This window comes from Erythrolamprus reginae, chromosome 1 (genome assembly GCF_031021105.1).
Source record: "Erythrolamprus reginae isolate rEryReg1 chromosome 1, rEryReg1.hap1, whole genome shotgun sequence".
NCBI lineage: Eukaryota > Metazoa > Chordata > Lepidosauria > Squamata > Dipsadidae > Erythrolamprus > Erythrolamprus reginae.
Window position 1 is genome coordinate 388,894,141 of NC_091950.1, and position 14,679 is coordinate 388,908,819.

Sequence of the window (14,679 nt, forward strand, 5' to 3'; positions counted from 1 at the left end):
GTCCTTTGAAGGATATGTGTGTATGCAGGTATGTATACATGTGCCTATTCATTTACCTGTTCTAGTACCAACACCTGTTTCCTGACTCCTTTCTTTTAAGTCAAAATAGCTTTCTGGAACTCTGCTGCCCTCTCCTGGTGATAGGTGTTACTATGGGCTTTAAGGCAGGTCTTGTCGCAAGCACTGCGTAAGGATGAGTTTATTAGCCTAAAAGGGATGCAACGCTCAAGTCTTTCATGCCAAGTGAGTCACAAATGAAGAAAATAAAGAGAATGCCATTAAAAACACTTTTTAAAAAGCTAGACTGTCAAGCAGAGGTGCGAAGGAATCATTTCACTTTGGTCACTTAACTGGCAGTTCTTTAAAACATTCAAATATGTATTGAACTCGAAAAATTTGTGTGTGGGATGATAGAATCAAGGAAAATATCTCAGCAAGATCAGACCTAACCCTGATTTTCTTTTGCTTCTCTTTCTTTGCGGAGCAGAGACCTTTCTTTGCTTCAGTCTTGTTCTTATTTGCTTCCTTCTCTATTCTAATACCTGGCAACTCCAAATCTCAACCAATAAATGCTCTGTCCTCCACATTGGCAAAAAGAATCAAAACTCCAAATATAAACAGAATAAACAAGACCTCGCAGATAACACTCACTCGGTAAAAGACCTCGGAATACTAATATCAAATGGCCTAAGTGCCAAAGCCCACTTGAACAGCATCACCAAAAAGGCTTCAAGAGTTGTTAATCTAATCCTACATGACTTCTGCTCCGGCAATCTCACACTACTTACCAGAGTTTACAAAACTTTCGCCAGACCTATCCTCAAATACAGCTCATCTGTTTTACGTAGAAACATAGAAGATTGACGACCGAAAAAGACCTCATGGTCCATCTAGTCTGCCCTTATACTATTTCCTGTATTTTATTTTAGGATGGATATATGTTTATCCCAGGCATGTTTGCATTCAGTTACTGTGGATTTACCAACCACGGCTGCTAGAAGTTTGTTCCAAGCATCTACGACTCTTTCAGTAAAATAATATTTGTTGGTAACCAGCCCACATTTACCATTTGCAGCATCCTGCAGTCATAATTTATTTCATTTTTGCCAAAAATCAAGTTACATGAAAAAAATTCCTCATAGCGAACAATGTCAGGCTGGGACATGGCAATAATCTGCAGTCAATCTGGCCTCCTCCAGGTCTCGTCAGCTAAACAATGTAGATTGCCAGGGCCGCGGGGAGGGCCTTCTCTGTTGCTGCTCCGACTTTATGGAACCAACTCCCCCCTGAGGTCCATATGCCCCCCCCCCCTGCTGGCTTTCTGTAAGACCACGAAGACCTGGGTTTGAATGATTAGTATGTATGCAATTAAATTGTCTTCGTTTTAATGATGATTTTAGAAATTAGTTTTTTTCCCTTGACTTCTTTTTAGTTTGTTGTTAATTGTAATTTTTATACTGTTGTAAGCTGCCCTGAGTCCTTCGAGATTGGGTGGCATAGAAGTCAAAATAGATAGATAGATAGATAGATAGATGGATGGATGGATGGATGGATGGATGGATGGATGGATGGATGGATGGATGCATAGATAGATAGATAGATAGATAGATAGATAGATAGATAGATAGATAGATAGAAAGATAGATAGATAGATAGATAGATAGATAGATAGATAGATAGATAGATAGATAGATAGATAGATAGATGATAGGAACTAGAAATCAAAGAGCAAAACAGTAAGTCTTATCTAGAGACAGAGAAGGATGAAGCTAGAAGTTCAAGCCAAAAAATAGCCGTGGAATCAAAATTGCCCAATGCTTAGAGAGGGGTTATTATCACAGCAAGTCTAAATTGGAATAGGAAGTCCCTTTATACATCCACCCTATCCTGGAGAAACTTGGATTAGAGAATCTTTCTCTAAAACCAGAAGATGTTTCACTGAGAAGGCCCCCTGTTTCACTACAAAAAGAAATAGCCCCATGTTAAAAACTATTTCCCCCCAGATCTTTTAGTGCCCACAAGAGCTACCATAATCAAAGTCCTTTCCATAAGCATGTGTTGGGCTCCATGAAGTCACTTGCTTCTATTTTTAAAAAATCTTTTTAGTTAGAAAAAATGTAAATGAGAAACGAACAAAGCAAGACCCTTAAACTCAAGCACAATTTATATTGGAACCATCCTTAAAAATGAAAATAATTGCCAATTGCGTTCTCTGGAAATATACTCGCCACGGAGTATTTTATGTCTGATTCTGCCTGCCATGACAGCCATAATATGTCGATAAGATACTCTCAAAATTCTTTTTTGTTCCCAGTGGCCCCCAAATTCAGCAACCTCTGATTCATAACTTAGTTTTTATTAACCAATTGTATTAGTTATATTGTTTTCTACACCGTTTACAGGAAAAAATTGGTGGGGGGGGGGTTTGTGTTGCTTTTATTGAGAGTCTCAATTTTTATTGTGATTTCTCCAAGAGAACCCTTGTTTTGAAGAGAAGAAAAAATAGATGCTTTAATTAACTAATAAACAAAGACATACTTTAACCTTAGTTTATGCAGATTTGAAATCTTGGGAGTAGCCATAGATAGAATATAGAACTGGAGTGTAGGCATAAAAAAGGCTTTTGAAAACTTCTGAAAAAAAAATTAAAAAATGCAGTTTTCAGAATTACTAATATAAAAAGCCAAAAAATAAATAAATACAGAATTCTAGTATTATTAACTAAATGGACCACATTAAGGTGCTGGATCTGTTCCCAGGAAAGAGAGAATGCATGGAAAATGTATGAACTTTAATAATTGTGGACATAACTGTCTTTTTCTAAATTCGGAAGGATCTGCCAATGCTTGTTCGCTTTATTGCCAATTAATGAAACCTTTGTATTCAGAGACAGTATACTTCAGTATCTTCAAGTTGTGAAGAAACCACAGGGAAAGCTGCCTCCATTATGCCATGTTTGTGAGTTTTCTTAATTGGCCACTATTGGAACTATATATCTTTTATATATATATATATATTTATTGCCTTGTGCCTTTGTTCAGCTCTTACAGTTCGAAATGGAGGGAATGTGCTGGTCCCTTGCTACCCCTCTGGAGTGATCTATGATCTTTTGGAGTGTCTCTATCAGTACATTGATTCTGCTGGACTTTCCAACATCCTCTTCTACTTCATTTCACCTGTCGCAAACAGCTCTCTTGAGTTTTCCCAGATCTTCGCTGAATGGTAAGTGACAGCAGCTTCTGTTTATCAGCCAGAGATTCAACACTTCATTTTTTCATGTTCCTGAGAAATGGGGGGGGGGGGGGAAATCACTCTGGCTTGGAGAGGAGGTATTCAGGGCTCTTTGGGAGTGGAATGGAGTTTTAAGCCTTTAGTCTTTAGAATAGAATAGAATAGAATTTTTTATTGGCCAAGTGTGATTGGACACACAAGGAATTTGTCTTGGTGCATATGCACTCAGCGTACATAAAATAAAATATACATTTGTCAAGAATCATGTGGTACGACACTTAATGATTGTCATAGGGGTCAAATAAGCAACGAAGAAGCAATATTAATAAAAATCTTAGGATATACACAACAAGTTACAGTCATACAGTCAACATGGGAGGAAATGGGTGATAGGAATGATGAGAAAAACTAGTAGAATAGAAGTGCAGATTTAGTAGAAAGTCTGCCAGTGTTGAGGGAATTATTTGTTTAGTAGAGTGATGGCGTAAACATCCTATAGGGCAGTGGTCCCCAAACTACGGCCCGTGGCCCGCTGAGGCCATTTATCCGGCCCGCGGGTGAGTGACAGGAACACATCTAATTTTCCACGAATAAAATGCGGTGTTTTGTTAGTAACTAATATCAATCATCAAAAAAGTTGCAAAAGTTTTTTTTCTAATTTTGTCATCCAGTTAGTTAAATTCCCTCCTCAAAAAAGTACAACACCAATTATATTTCAAACTTATTAACCATTATGCCAAAGTGCTTCCTTCTTTCTTTATACATTTTTCCATAAGCCAAGAAAACCTCGTATAGCCAATCAGATGTTAACAAAAGAAAATTAAAAACAAAACATAAACATATATGAATTTCAGACTTCTTTCCCCGCGCCCTCTAAATAGTACGTTCCCATTTTGTTTTTTACTTTAAAATAAGGTATGGGCAGTGTGCATAGGGGTTTGTTCATAGGGGTTTTTATAGTCCGGCCCTCCAACAGTCCGAGGGACAGTGAACTGGCCCCCTGTGTAAAATGTTTGGGGACCCCTGCTATATGGCTTAGGGGCCACATTATCTACGGGACTGTCTTCTTCCTCATGTATCCCAGCAACCGGTCAGGTCCCACAGAGTCGGCTTCTCCAGGTCCCATCAGCTATGTAATGCTGTCTGGCAGGGACTAGGGGAAGAGCCTTCTCTGTGGTGGCTCTGGCCCTTTGGAACCAACTCCTTCTGGAGATTCGTACCACCTCCACCCTCCAGGCCTTTCACAAGGCCCTGAAGACCCATCTTAGCCAGCAGGCATGGGGGCCCACGAGCGTTAAGGTCTAACTCCGGCTGATGTCATGAATGACTAATCCAATTGAATGAATGTGGATGATTGTTTTTAGGAAAATGGGAATTTTAGAATTTTAATATTAGATTTCTTACATGCTCTGTATTTGTATTTATTCTTGTTGTAAACCGCCCTGAGTCTGTCAAGAAGGGCAGCATAGAAATCTAATAAATAAATCCTTCATCCAAAAGTTTGAGTCTACCTATTTATAGCCCTACATGGCATCGGGCCAGGTTACTTACAGGACCACCTTCTGCCACATGAGTCCCAGCGACCGGTTAGGTCCCACAGAGTCAGCCTTTTCCAGGTCCCGTCAACTAGACAATGTCACTTGGCGGGGCCTAGGGGAAGAGCCTTCTCTGTGCGGGTCCCGGCCCTCTGGAATCATCTCCCTCCAGAGATTCGCACTACCCCTACCCTCCTCGCCTTCCGCAAGAGTCTAAAGACTTGTTTATGTCTCCAGGTTGGGGTGACTAGACCTTAGCCCCCTTCCTTGCCTTTCGCAAACTCCTCAAAACCCACCTCTGCAGTCAAGCATGGGGAAATTGATTCCCCTGGACCGTTTTCACTTTATGTATGGCCTGTATGAGATGTATGATTGTTTTAATGTTAAGGGTTTTAAACAGTTTTTTAAATATTGGATTTGTACTGTTTTTTTCTTGTTGTGAGCCGCTCTGAGTCCTCAGAGAGGGGCGGCATACAATCAGATAGATAGATAGATAGATAGATAGATAGATAGATAGATAGATAGATAGATAGATAGATAGACAGACAGACAGACAGACAGACAGACAGACAGACAGACAGACAGACAGACAGACAGACAGACAGACAGACAGACAGACAAACCATAGTAGCTGATGTTTCTTTCATCTATAGCTGCGCTGCCTCTATAAATAATCAACAGGGGAAGGGGAAGCTTTTGAGTCTGATACAGGGGGAAAAACCAAAATGTCATTCTAATCCCTTCAAGATATACAGATTTATTGCGATATAAATGTCCAGGTCTGATGCCTGGGAAGGGATATACGGTGATGACATTGTTAGTTTTCAAAGCACCTCCAGATGTCTTGTTGTTCCTCTATTCCAGTGGGATCCTAGAGGAAGTTCCAGATTTATTTACCTATTTTGTTGTTGCTGCCACCCGACTTTGGCTAAAGAGCTGGACAGTAGGTGGCAGCAGTTACTTGCTATGTGTGACCCAGCAGGCTTATAACTCTGGATTGTTTTGCTCTCTCCTTTCGACTTCAGGTTATGTCACAACAAGCAGACAAAAGTGTACCTACCAGAACCTCCCTTTCCTCACGCAGAGGTAAGTTGGTTTCCCTAAACGTGCAGAGCTTCCATTTTATTCCATTTAAAATGAGAAAGGATGGAGATAACTTATTTAGTTGAAAAAGACTATTGGATCTAAGAGAGCTATCATGGGGCTTCCTAGATTCGCCCACGTTTTCACAACACTCCGCGGCCTGCACTGGCTGCCGATCAGTTTCCGGTCACAATTCAAAGTGTTGGTAATGACCTTTAAAGCCCTACATGGCATTGGACCAGAATACCTCTGGAACCGCCTTCTACCGCACGAATCCCAGCGGCCGATAAGGTCCCACAGAGTTGGCCTTCTCTGGGTCCCGTCGACCAAACAATGTCGTTTGGCGGTCCCCAGGGGAAGAGCCTTCTCTGTGGCAGCCCCGGCCCTCTGGAATCAACTCCCCCCGGAGATTAGAACGGCCCCCACCCTCCTTTTCTCTCGCAAGTTACTCAAGACCCACCTATATCGCCAGGCATGGGGGAGGTAAGACATCTCCCCCCAGGCTTATTATATTTCACGTTTGGTGTGTATGTGCTGTATGGTTTTTAATTGTTGGGGTTTTTTATATATTTTATTATTAGATTTGTCCCATTGTTATACTGTTTTTATTGCTGTTGTGAGCCGCCCCGAGTCTTCGGAGAGGGGCGGCATACAAATCTAATAAATTATTATTATTATTATTATTATTAAGATTTAAACTTAATATTAACCGCTCCAAACTTGACTGTAAAAAATATGACTTCAGTAACCAAGTTGTCAAAGCGTGGAACTCGTTACTGGACTCCATAGTGTCATCCCCAAACCCCCAACACTTTACCCTTAGATTATCCATGGTTGACCTCTCTAGATTCCTAAAAGGTCAGTAAGGGGCATGCATAAGTGCACTAGAGTGCCTTCCATCCCCTGTCCTATTGCTCTGCTATATCCTAGGTCTGTGACCCGCCCCTCCAACTGCAAAATTATTGATTCGTCATGATCTTAGAATGACAGAAAGGGGGTGCATACATAAGCTTGGTAAGCTATTTAGTTTTAATTCAACTATAATTAAATTTCATTTTTGTCCTGGCCATCCCTATTTCTTAGATTGCATTCCTGGCATATCATTCAGAGACCAAGTGCGGTCCAGATATGTCTTGCTTCCGTTGGCTAACTGCAATCCTTCATGGTCTGCACACCCAAATATTATTATTATTATTATTATTATTATTATTATTATTATTATTAATTAGATTTGTATGCTGCCCCTCTCCATAGACTCGGGGCGGCTCACAACAGTGATAAAAAACAATACATGGTAACAAATCTAATATTTAAAATCTAAAAATAACAATTTTACATTAAAAAGTCTAAAAAAACCACAATATATAAAAACATACACACAATCATATCATACACAAAAACTACATGGGCAAGGAGAAGATGTCTCAGTTCCCCCATGCCTGACGGCAGAGGTGGGTTTTAAGGAGTTTACAAAAGGCAAGGAGGGTGGGGGAAATCCTAATCTCTGGGGGCAGCTGGTTCCAGAGGGTCGGAGCCACCACAGAGAAGGCTCTTCCCCTGGGTCCCGCCAGCCGACATTGTTTAGTCGACGGGACCCGGAGAAGGCCAACTCTGTGGGACCTAACCGGCCGCTGGGATTTGTGCGGCAGAAGGCGCACAAATCCTGTGGCTGCTTTTTCTTGGAATTATGGATGAGTTCCGGCATGTAGCCCAGGTGTTTTGGGGTTGGATTTCTGCATTGAAGAGGAAGAGGCATGGGGAAATTGATTCTCCTGGGCCGTTTTCGCTTTATGTATAGTTTGTCTGAGATGTATGAGTGTTTTTTATATTAAGGGATTTAAAATTGTTTTTAACTATTGGATTTGTACTTTTTTTTTCTTGTTGTGAGCCGCTCCGAGTCTTTGGACAGGAGCAGCATGCAAATCTAATTAATAATAATAATAATAATAATAATAATAATAATAATAATAATAATAAATTTGATGACTGACCCTTTTCTATTGTATGTGTTTTATGTTTTATAAGCCAAAGACCCCCTAACTCTTAAGCCCAAGATATAAGTAATTTTGAACAATGTAACCTTCCCATGGTTTTCTGGAACAAATGAGTAGGTTGGTTAAGTTAGGTTTCCGTGGTGTCTGCATTCCAGGGGTGTCATTTTTAAGTCTAAAGCTATGGAAAGTTAATGTCATTTCATTTTATTAAACGTGGACTTAGAATAACTTCATTGTCCTTTTGAATGTACACTAATCTGCATACTTTAAAATGAAATTTCGTTGCATAGCGCTTTCACAATGTCTCCACCTCTAATATACACTACATAAACATGACTAAATCAACAAATAAATAAATACAAAATTATGCATATTGTCACATTTATTTATTTATTATTTATTTATTTATTGGATTTGTATGCCGCCCCTCTCCGTAGACTCAGGGCGGCTAACAACAGTGGTAAAAACAACATGCGACAATCCAATACTAATACAGCTAAAAACCCTTATTTTAAAAACCAATCATACATACATACAAACATACCATACATAAATTGTAGAAGCCTAGGGGGAAAGAATATCTCAGTTCCCCCATGCCTGACGACAGAGGTGGGTTTTAAGGAGCTTATGAAAGGCAAGAAGGGTGGGGGCTATTCTAATCTCTGGGGGGAGTTGGTTCCAGAGGGCCGGGGCCACCACAGAGAAGGCTCTTCCCCTGGGTCCCGCCAAACGACATTGTATGATACGGAGAAACAACACAGTTTAGCATTTAGATTTGAACCGCCAAACTTCAGCTGACTGCTAGCTGCAGTTTGGCGGTTCAGATCTCACTGGCTCGGGGTTGACTCAGCCTTCCATCCTTCCGAGGTGGGTAAAATGAGAACCCAGATTGTTGGGGGCGATATGCTGACTCTGTCAACTGCTTAGAGAGGGCTGTAAAGCACTATGAAGCAGTATAAAAGTCCAAGTGCTATTGCTAGTTTGGATGCATACATGTACATGACGAGAGAAACAAATCTTGCGTGTTGACCAGATTTGCAATGGCATAAGGAACAAAGCTGATACAGAATCTGGAAGTCCTGCTAGAAATACAGTGATACCTCGTCTTACAAACGCCTCGTCATACAAACTTTTCGAGATACAAACCCGGGGTTTAAGATTTTTTTGCCTCTTCTTACAAACTATTTTCACCTTACAAACCCACTGCTGCCGCTGGGATGCCCCGCCTCTAGACTTCCATTGCCAGTGTTTTTGCGCTGCTGGGTTTCCCCTGAGGCTCCCCTCCATGGGAAACCCCACCTCTGGACTTCCGTGTTTTTGTGATGCTGCAGGGGAATCCCAGCAGGGGAATCCCAACAGAGCAAAAATGGGTGCTTTGCTGGCAACGGAAGTCCAGACGTGGGGTTTCCCAGCGAGGGGAGCCTCAGTGAAATCGCAGCATCGCAAAAACACAGAGGTCCAGAGGTGGAAATCCCAGCAGCGCAAAAACAGGCGCTTTGGCTGGCAAAAGGGGTGAATTTTGATCTTGCACGCATTAATCGCTTTCCCATTGATTCCTATGGGAAACATTGTTTCGTCTTACAAACTTTTCACCTTAAGAACCTTGTTCCGGAACCAATTAAGTTTGTAAGACAAGGTATCACTGTACTTGGAAACCTCCTCCCAGAGCGGAGTAACAGAAACAGACCATAAAGTAGGTGTGTGGAATCTCTAACAATTCTTGGAGCTCTAAGCACATAGCGCTTATAAGCAGTATCCTGAATAATTGAAAGCGAGCTTCCTATGATCTTCTCAACCGTCCTTACCACTCTCTGTATGGACTTTCTATCCGAGGCACTGCAGCCACCAAACAGTGATGCAGTTGCCTTTTTTAGTAGATGACTTCTTATCTCTTCCTGTGCCCAAATCCATAAATACCAGGGCTTCATAATTTATTGTAACAGTATAGGCTACAATGAAATGTCTTTTAAGCTGTAAGCTATGGAAGGAAAGCTTGGGAGATAGAGGAGGTCCACTACAGCGCCTTCCGTACCATTTGTGAAACTGGGAGAAGCTGGGGTGGCGCAGCAGGTAGAGTGCTGTACTGCAGGCCACTGAAGCTGACTGTAGATCTGAAGGTCAGCGGTTCAAATCTCATTACCGGCTCAAGGTTGACTCAGCCTTCCATCCTTGCGAGGTGGGTAAAATGAAGACCCGGATTGTGGGGGCAATAGGCTGGCTCTGTTAAAAAGTGCTATTGCTAACATGTTGTAAGCCGCCCTGAGTCTAAGGAGAAGGGCGGCATAAAAATCGAATAAATAAAATAAAATAAATAAAATTGCCAACTCAAATCAAGGCAATATGTCTTGTTGTTTTAAAAGAGTGGCCTCGTAGATTTCTGCAGTTTACATCTGTGCTTATTGACCTTCCAAACTGCATCCACTTTATATGAAAGAAAAAAGCAAGCGGTTGGAGAATGCTCTTGTTTTGAATGCTGCAATTTAAGCTTAGAAAATGTATTTGGTTTTTGCTTTTGAGTTTTTGTTTTTCCATTTCCAGCCCCTGGAGAGTTTGGTCAATATAGTGTAAAAGGTATCCCTGAAGCAGCTTCTTTTCCTTCCATCAAATGGGAGACCAGGAGAAATTGAATCTGTTTTCAAAAGTCTGCACCCATTTATTTAATGGATTATTATTATTAGTCGTTCTTAGCGAGGAAAGTATCCATTAGCAACACCACCAAGGCAAAGCCCCCCATTTTGGACCTGTGGCAAGACTTGCTTACAGAGCCCTTTATTTCTGCTCCCTGGAGATGAAATTCTTGCAGAGGAATTCATCTCCTACAATTGCCTGCTGACCCTCCAGGTTTCATTGCTGGAAGGAATGGTCAGAAGACAAGAACCATATTTGACTTGGGAGCTGTACTTCCTTTCTCTGTATGGGAGCCACGGAATGTATAGCCTACAATATTGCTGGGTTACTTTATTTATAAACTAAATCTTGTAAGAACAGACATTACAACTGTTCTGCTCTGGGCCTGAACGGAACTGAATAACGAACCATCCACTGCAAAAGTTCAAACCAGAACAAAAGTGTATTTTATAAAACGAAAGTTGCAAAGCGTAGTCCTTCTTTTTAATTGCTGCTGGCAAAGTTCAGGGTCAAGAGTCAAGACATAATGGAGCAGGCTACGGGCCTGGAGCCCAGCGTAATTAGAACATTCCACAATGATTACACGTGTTGTCGAAACATACCACATTAGTCTTCAGAACTTGGCAAGCAGCTACAGCCTCTGTGTGATGATTTTAAAGGAAAAGCCACAGTGTGCCAGCAAAACATTTCTGGAACTTCGCAATGCCACCATAATGACTCATTGTCAGATCACACCTCTTTACCCCAGAAATCCTCCTTTTATACTGTATGGGTGTAGTCCCCAGAACTAAAAATGCCTAGACTTCTCCCATAAACTTACCATCTGAACTGCTTCTAAACCTTCTGACCCAGGCATCTAATTATTATTATTATTATTATTATTATTATTATTATTATTATTTATTAGATTTGTATGCCGCCCCTCTCCGAAGACTCCTAATAGGAGCTCCTGATCCCCCAGGTCCTCATCCCTCTTCTGAATCAAGGAAGACCATCATTGGGGTTTTCTATAGTCTCTGGAGGTTCCTCAGGTTCTAGCTCACTCTTGCTCTCTGATTCAGCTGCAAAGAACGCTGCCCTAGGGCACCAAGACAGGCCTGGTTCATCCTCCTCAGAATCTGTCACTAACTGGCTGGGTCGTGAACCACTCACAACAACAACCACATGATCTTACCTACAAAACTGAGAAGCACGGCCAAATTCATTCATTCATTCATTCATTCATTCCATTTTTTATGTTGTCCTTCTTAGACTCAGGGCGGCTTACAACATGTTAGCAATAGCACTTTTTAGCAGAGCCAGTATATTGCCCCCACAATCTGGGTCCTCATTTTACCCACCTCGGAAGGATGGAAGGCTGAGTCAACCTTGAGCCGGTGATGAGATTTGAACCGCTGACCTGCAGATCTAACAGTCAGCTTCTGCAGTACTGCACTCTACCCACTGTGCCACCTGAGCTTCTAAAAATTCCCTTTTTTAATCCTCTGGGAACAGAGGCTGGAAGGGTGGAGGGCCAGTTTAACCGTCCCTGAAATGTGTCTTCAAAATAATTATTAAAGGACAAGTGACCCTCTTCCTCCTTCTGAATACCAGCTCATCCAGTCAAACAAACTGAAGCATTACCCCAGCATCCATGGAGATTTTAGCAACGACTTCAAGCAGCCTTGTGTGGTGTTCACTGGACACCCCTCGCTTCGGTTTGGCGATGTGGTGCATTTCATGGAACTGTGGGGGAAATCCAGCCTCAACACCATTATATTTACAGGTATGATTTCTAATGTAATTTTTATTGATTGATTGATTGATTGATTGGATTTGTATGCCGCCCCTCTCCGTAGACTCGGGGCACCTAACAACAATGATAAAAACAGCATGTAACAATCCAATTAATAAAACAACTAAAAACACTTATTATAAAACCAAACATACACACAAACATACCATACATAATTTGTAATGGCCTAGGGGGAAGGAATATGTCAACTCCCCCATGGAAACCAGTTTAATGTTTCCAAATGTAAAATAATGCACTTGGGGAAACGGAATCCTCAATCTGAGTATTGCATTGGCAGTTCTGTGTTAGCAAAAACTTCAGAAGAGAAGGATTTAGGGGTAGTGATTTCTGACAGTCTCAAAATGGGTGAGCAGTGTGGTCGGGCAGTAGGAAAAGCAAGTAGGATGCTTGGCTGCATAGCTAGAGGTATAACAAGCAGGAAGAGGGAGATTGTGATCCCCTTATATAGAGCGCTGGTGAGACCACATTTGGAATACTGTGTTCAGTTCTGGAGACCTCACCTACAAAAAGATATTGACAAAATTGAACGGGTCCAAAGACGGGCTACAAGAATGGTGGAAGGTCTTAAGCATAAAACATATCAGGAAAGACTTAATGAACTCAATCTGTATAGTCTGGAGGACAGAAGGAAAAGGGGGGACATGATCGCAACATTTAAATATGTTAAAGGGTTAAATAAGGTTCAGGAGGGAAGTGTTTTTAATAGGAAAGTGAACACAAGAACAAGGGGACACAATCTGAAGTTAGTTGGGGGAAAGATCAAAAGGAACGTGAGGAAATATTATTTCACTGAAAGAGTAGTAGATCCTTGGAACAAACTTCCAGCAGACGTGGTTGGTAAATCCACAGTAACTGAATTTAAACATGCCTGGGATAAACATATATCCATCCTAAAATACAGGAAATAGTATAAGGGCAGACTAGATGGACCATGAGGTATTTTTCTGCCGTCAGTCTTCTATGTTTCTATGTTTCTATGCCTGGCGGTATAAGTGAGTCTTGAGTAATTTACGAAAGACAGGGAGGGTGGGGGCAATTCTAATCTCCGGGGGGAGTTGGTTCCAGAGGGCCGGGGCCGCCACAGAGAAAGCTCTTCCCCTGGGGCCCGCCAAACGACATTGTTTAGTCAACGGGACCCGGAGAAGGCCAACTCTGTGGGACCTTATCGGTCGCTGGGATTCGTGCGGTAGCAGGCGGTTATAATTAACAGCAAAACAGAGCTGCAACGTGTGGAGCTGGGTAAAGTAATCCACAAACTGTATGCATCATCTTTTTATCAAGCCCGCAGAGGCTTCGCTTCCAATAAAAGCCAATATGGTTTTCCACAGACATTTTATCATTATGGAAAGTAAATGGGGCCTTAAAAATAAAGAGCTGCAGTTTTAATTGGGCCTGAAAGGGAAACGAGCAGTTAATAAAGTTATTCTGAAATTGATCAAGTTTGAATAACTAATTAAAACGTTGGCATCCTTCTGGCTAAAAGCGACACTTATGTACCATCTCCAAGGGCAGACCCACAAACCATGTTTTCTGACCGTGTGATCAAGAAACAGCAGGTTTGCTGGATGAGACCAGAAATAAATCAGCCCAGTACTTAGAGCTCAATATTAACCATTTTTTTCTGTTTTACTTAAAACATCGTGCCTATAGTTATGTCTAGATATGTGGGAATTGTCCCAGACTGCCTGGCCATTCTGGATTTTCCCACAGAACTTTAGGTTTTTGCTGTAACAGAGAGAAAAGATATGCTACTTCAGTTCACATAACTTAATACTGAAGTTGAAACAGGGCTGCGCAAGTAACTTCAGAAAAATATTTTGGGCTGAAGCCCACAATTTGCTATTTATATGTTGGAAAGCTATGAAGAAATATTGCAGTCTATTATATCAACATTTTCTTTCAAAGATGGGGAACTGTTTAAGGAGTACTTATTTATTTTATTTATTTATTTATTGGATTTGTATGCCGCCCCTCTCCGCAGACTCGGGGCGGCTAACAACAGTGATAAAAAACAGCATGTAACAATCCAATACTAAACAACTAAAAAAAAACCTTATTATAAAACCAAACATACATACAAACATACCATGCGTAAATTGTAAGGCCTAGGGAGAAAGAATATCTCAGTTCCCCCATGCCTGATGATAGAAGTAGGTTTTAAGAAGCTTACGAAAGGCAAGGAGGGTGGAGGCTATTCTAATCTCTGGGAGGAGTTGGTTCCAAAGGGCCGGGGCCGCCACAGAGAAGGCTCTTCCCCTGGGTCCCGCCAAACAACATGGTTTAGTTGACGGGACCTGGAGAAGGCCCATTCTGTAAGACCTAACTGGTCGCTGGGATTCGTGCAGCAGAAGGCGGTCCCTTTTAATTCAATGTCCTTGATGCAGGATGAACTATTTCTGGTTTAATAGAAAAT

General features: G+C 41.5%; 1 protein-coding gene across 1 annotated transcript in view; it reads left to right on the forward strand.

Annotated features, from left to right (window-relative positions):
* The window catches only part of INTS9 (integrator complex subunit 9), a 97,389-nt gene that overhangs the window by 64,443 nt on the left and 18,267 nt on the right, over positions 1 to 14,679 (forward strand). Inside the window, exons 10-12 of the mRNA XM_070734858.1 lie at positions 3,042 to 3,222; positions 5,792 to 5,852; positions 12,065 to 12,236. Coding sequence (XP_070590959.1) covers positions 3,042 to 3,222; positions 5,792 to 5,852; positions 12,065 to 12,236 — 414 coding nt within the window. The remainder of the gene's footprint in view (positions 1 to 3,041; positions 3,223 to 5,791; positions 5,853 to 12,064; positions 12,237 to 14,679) is intronic.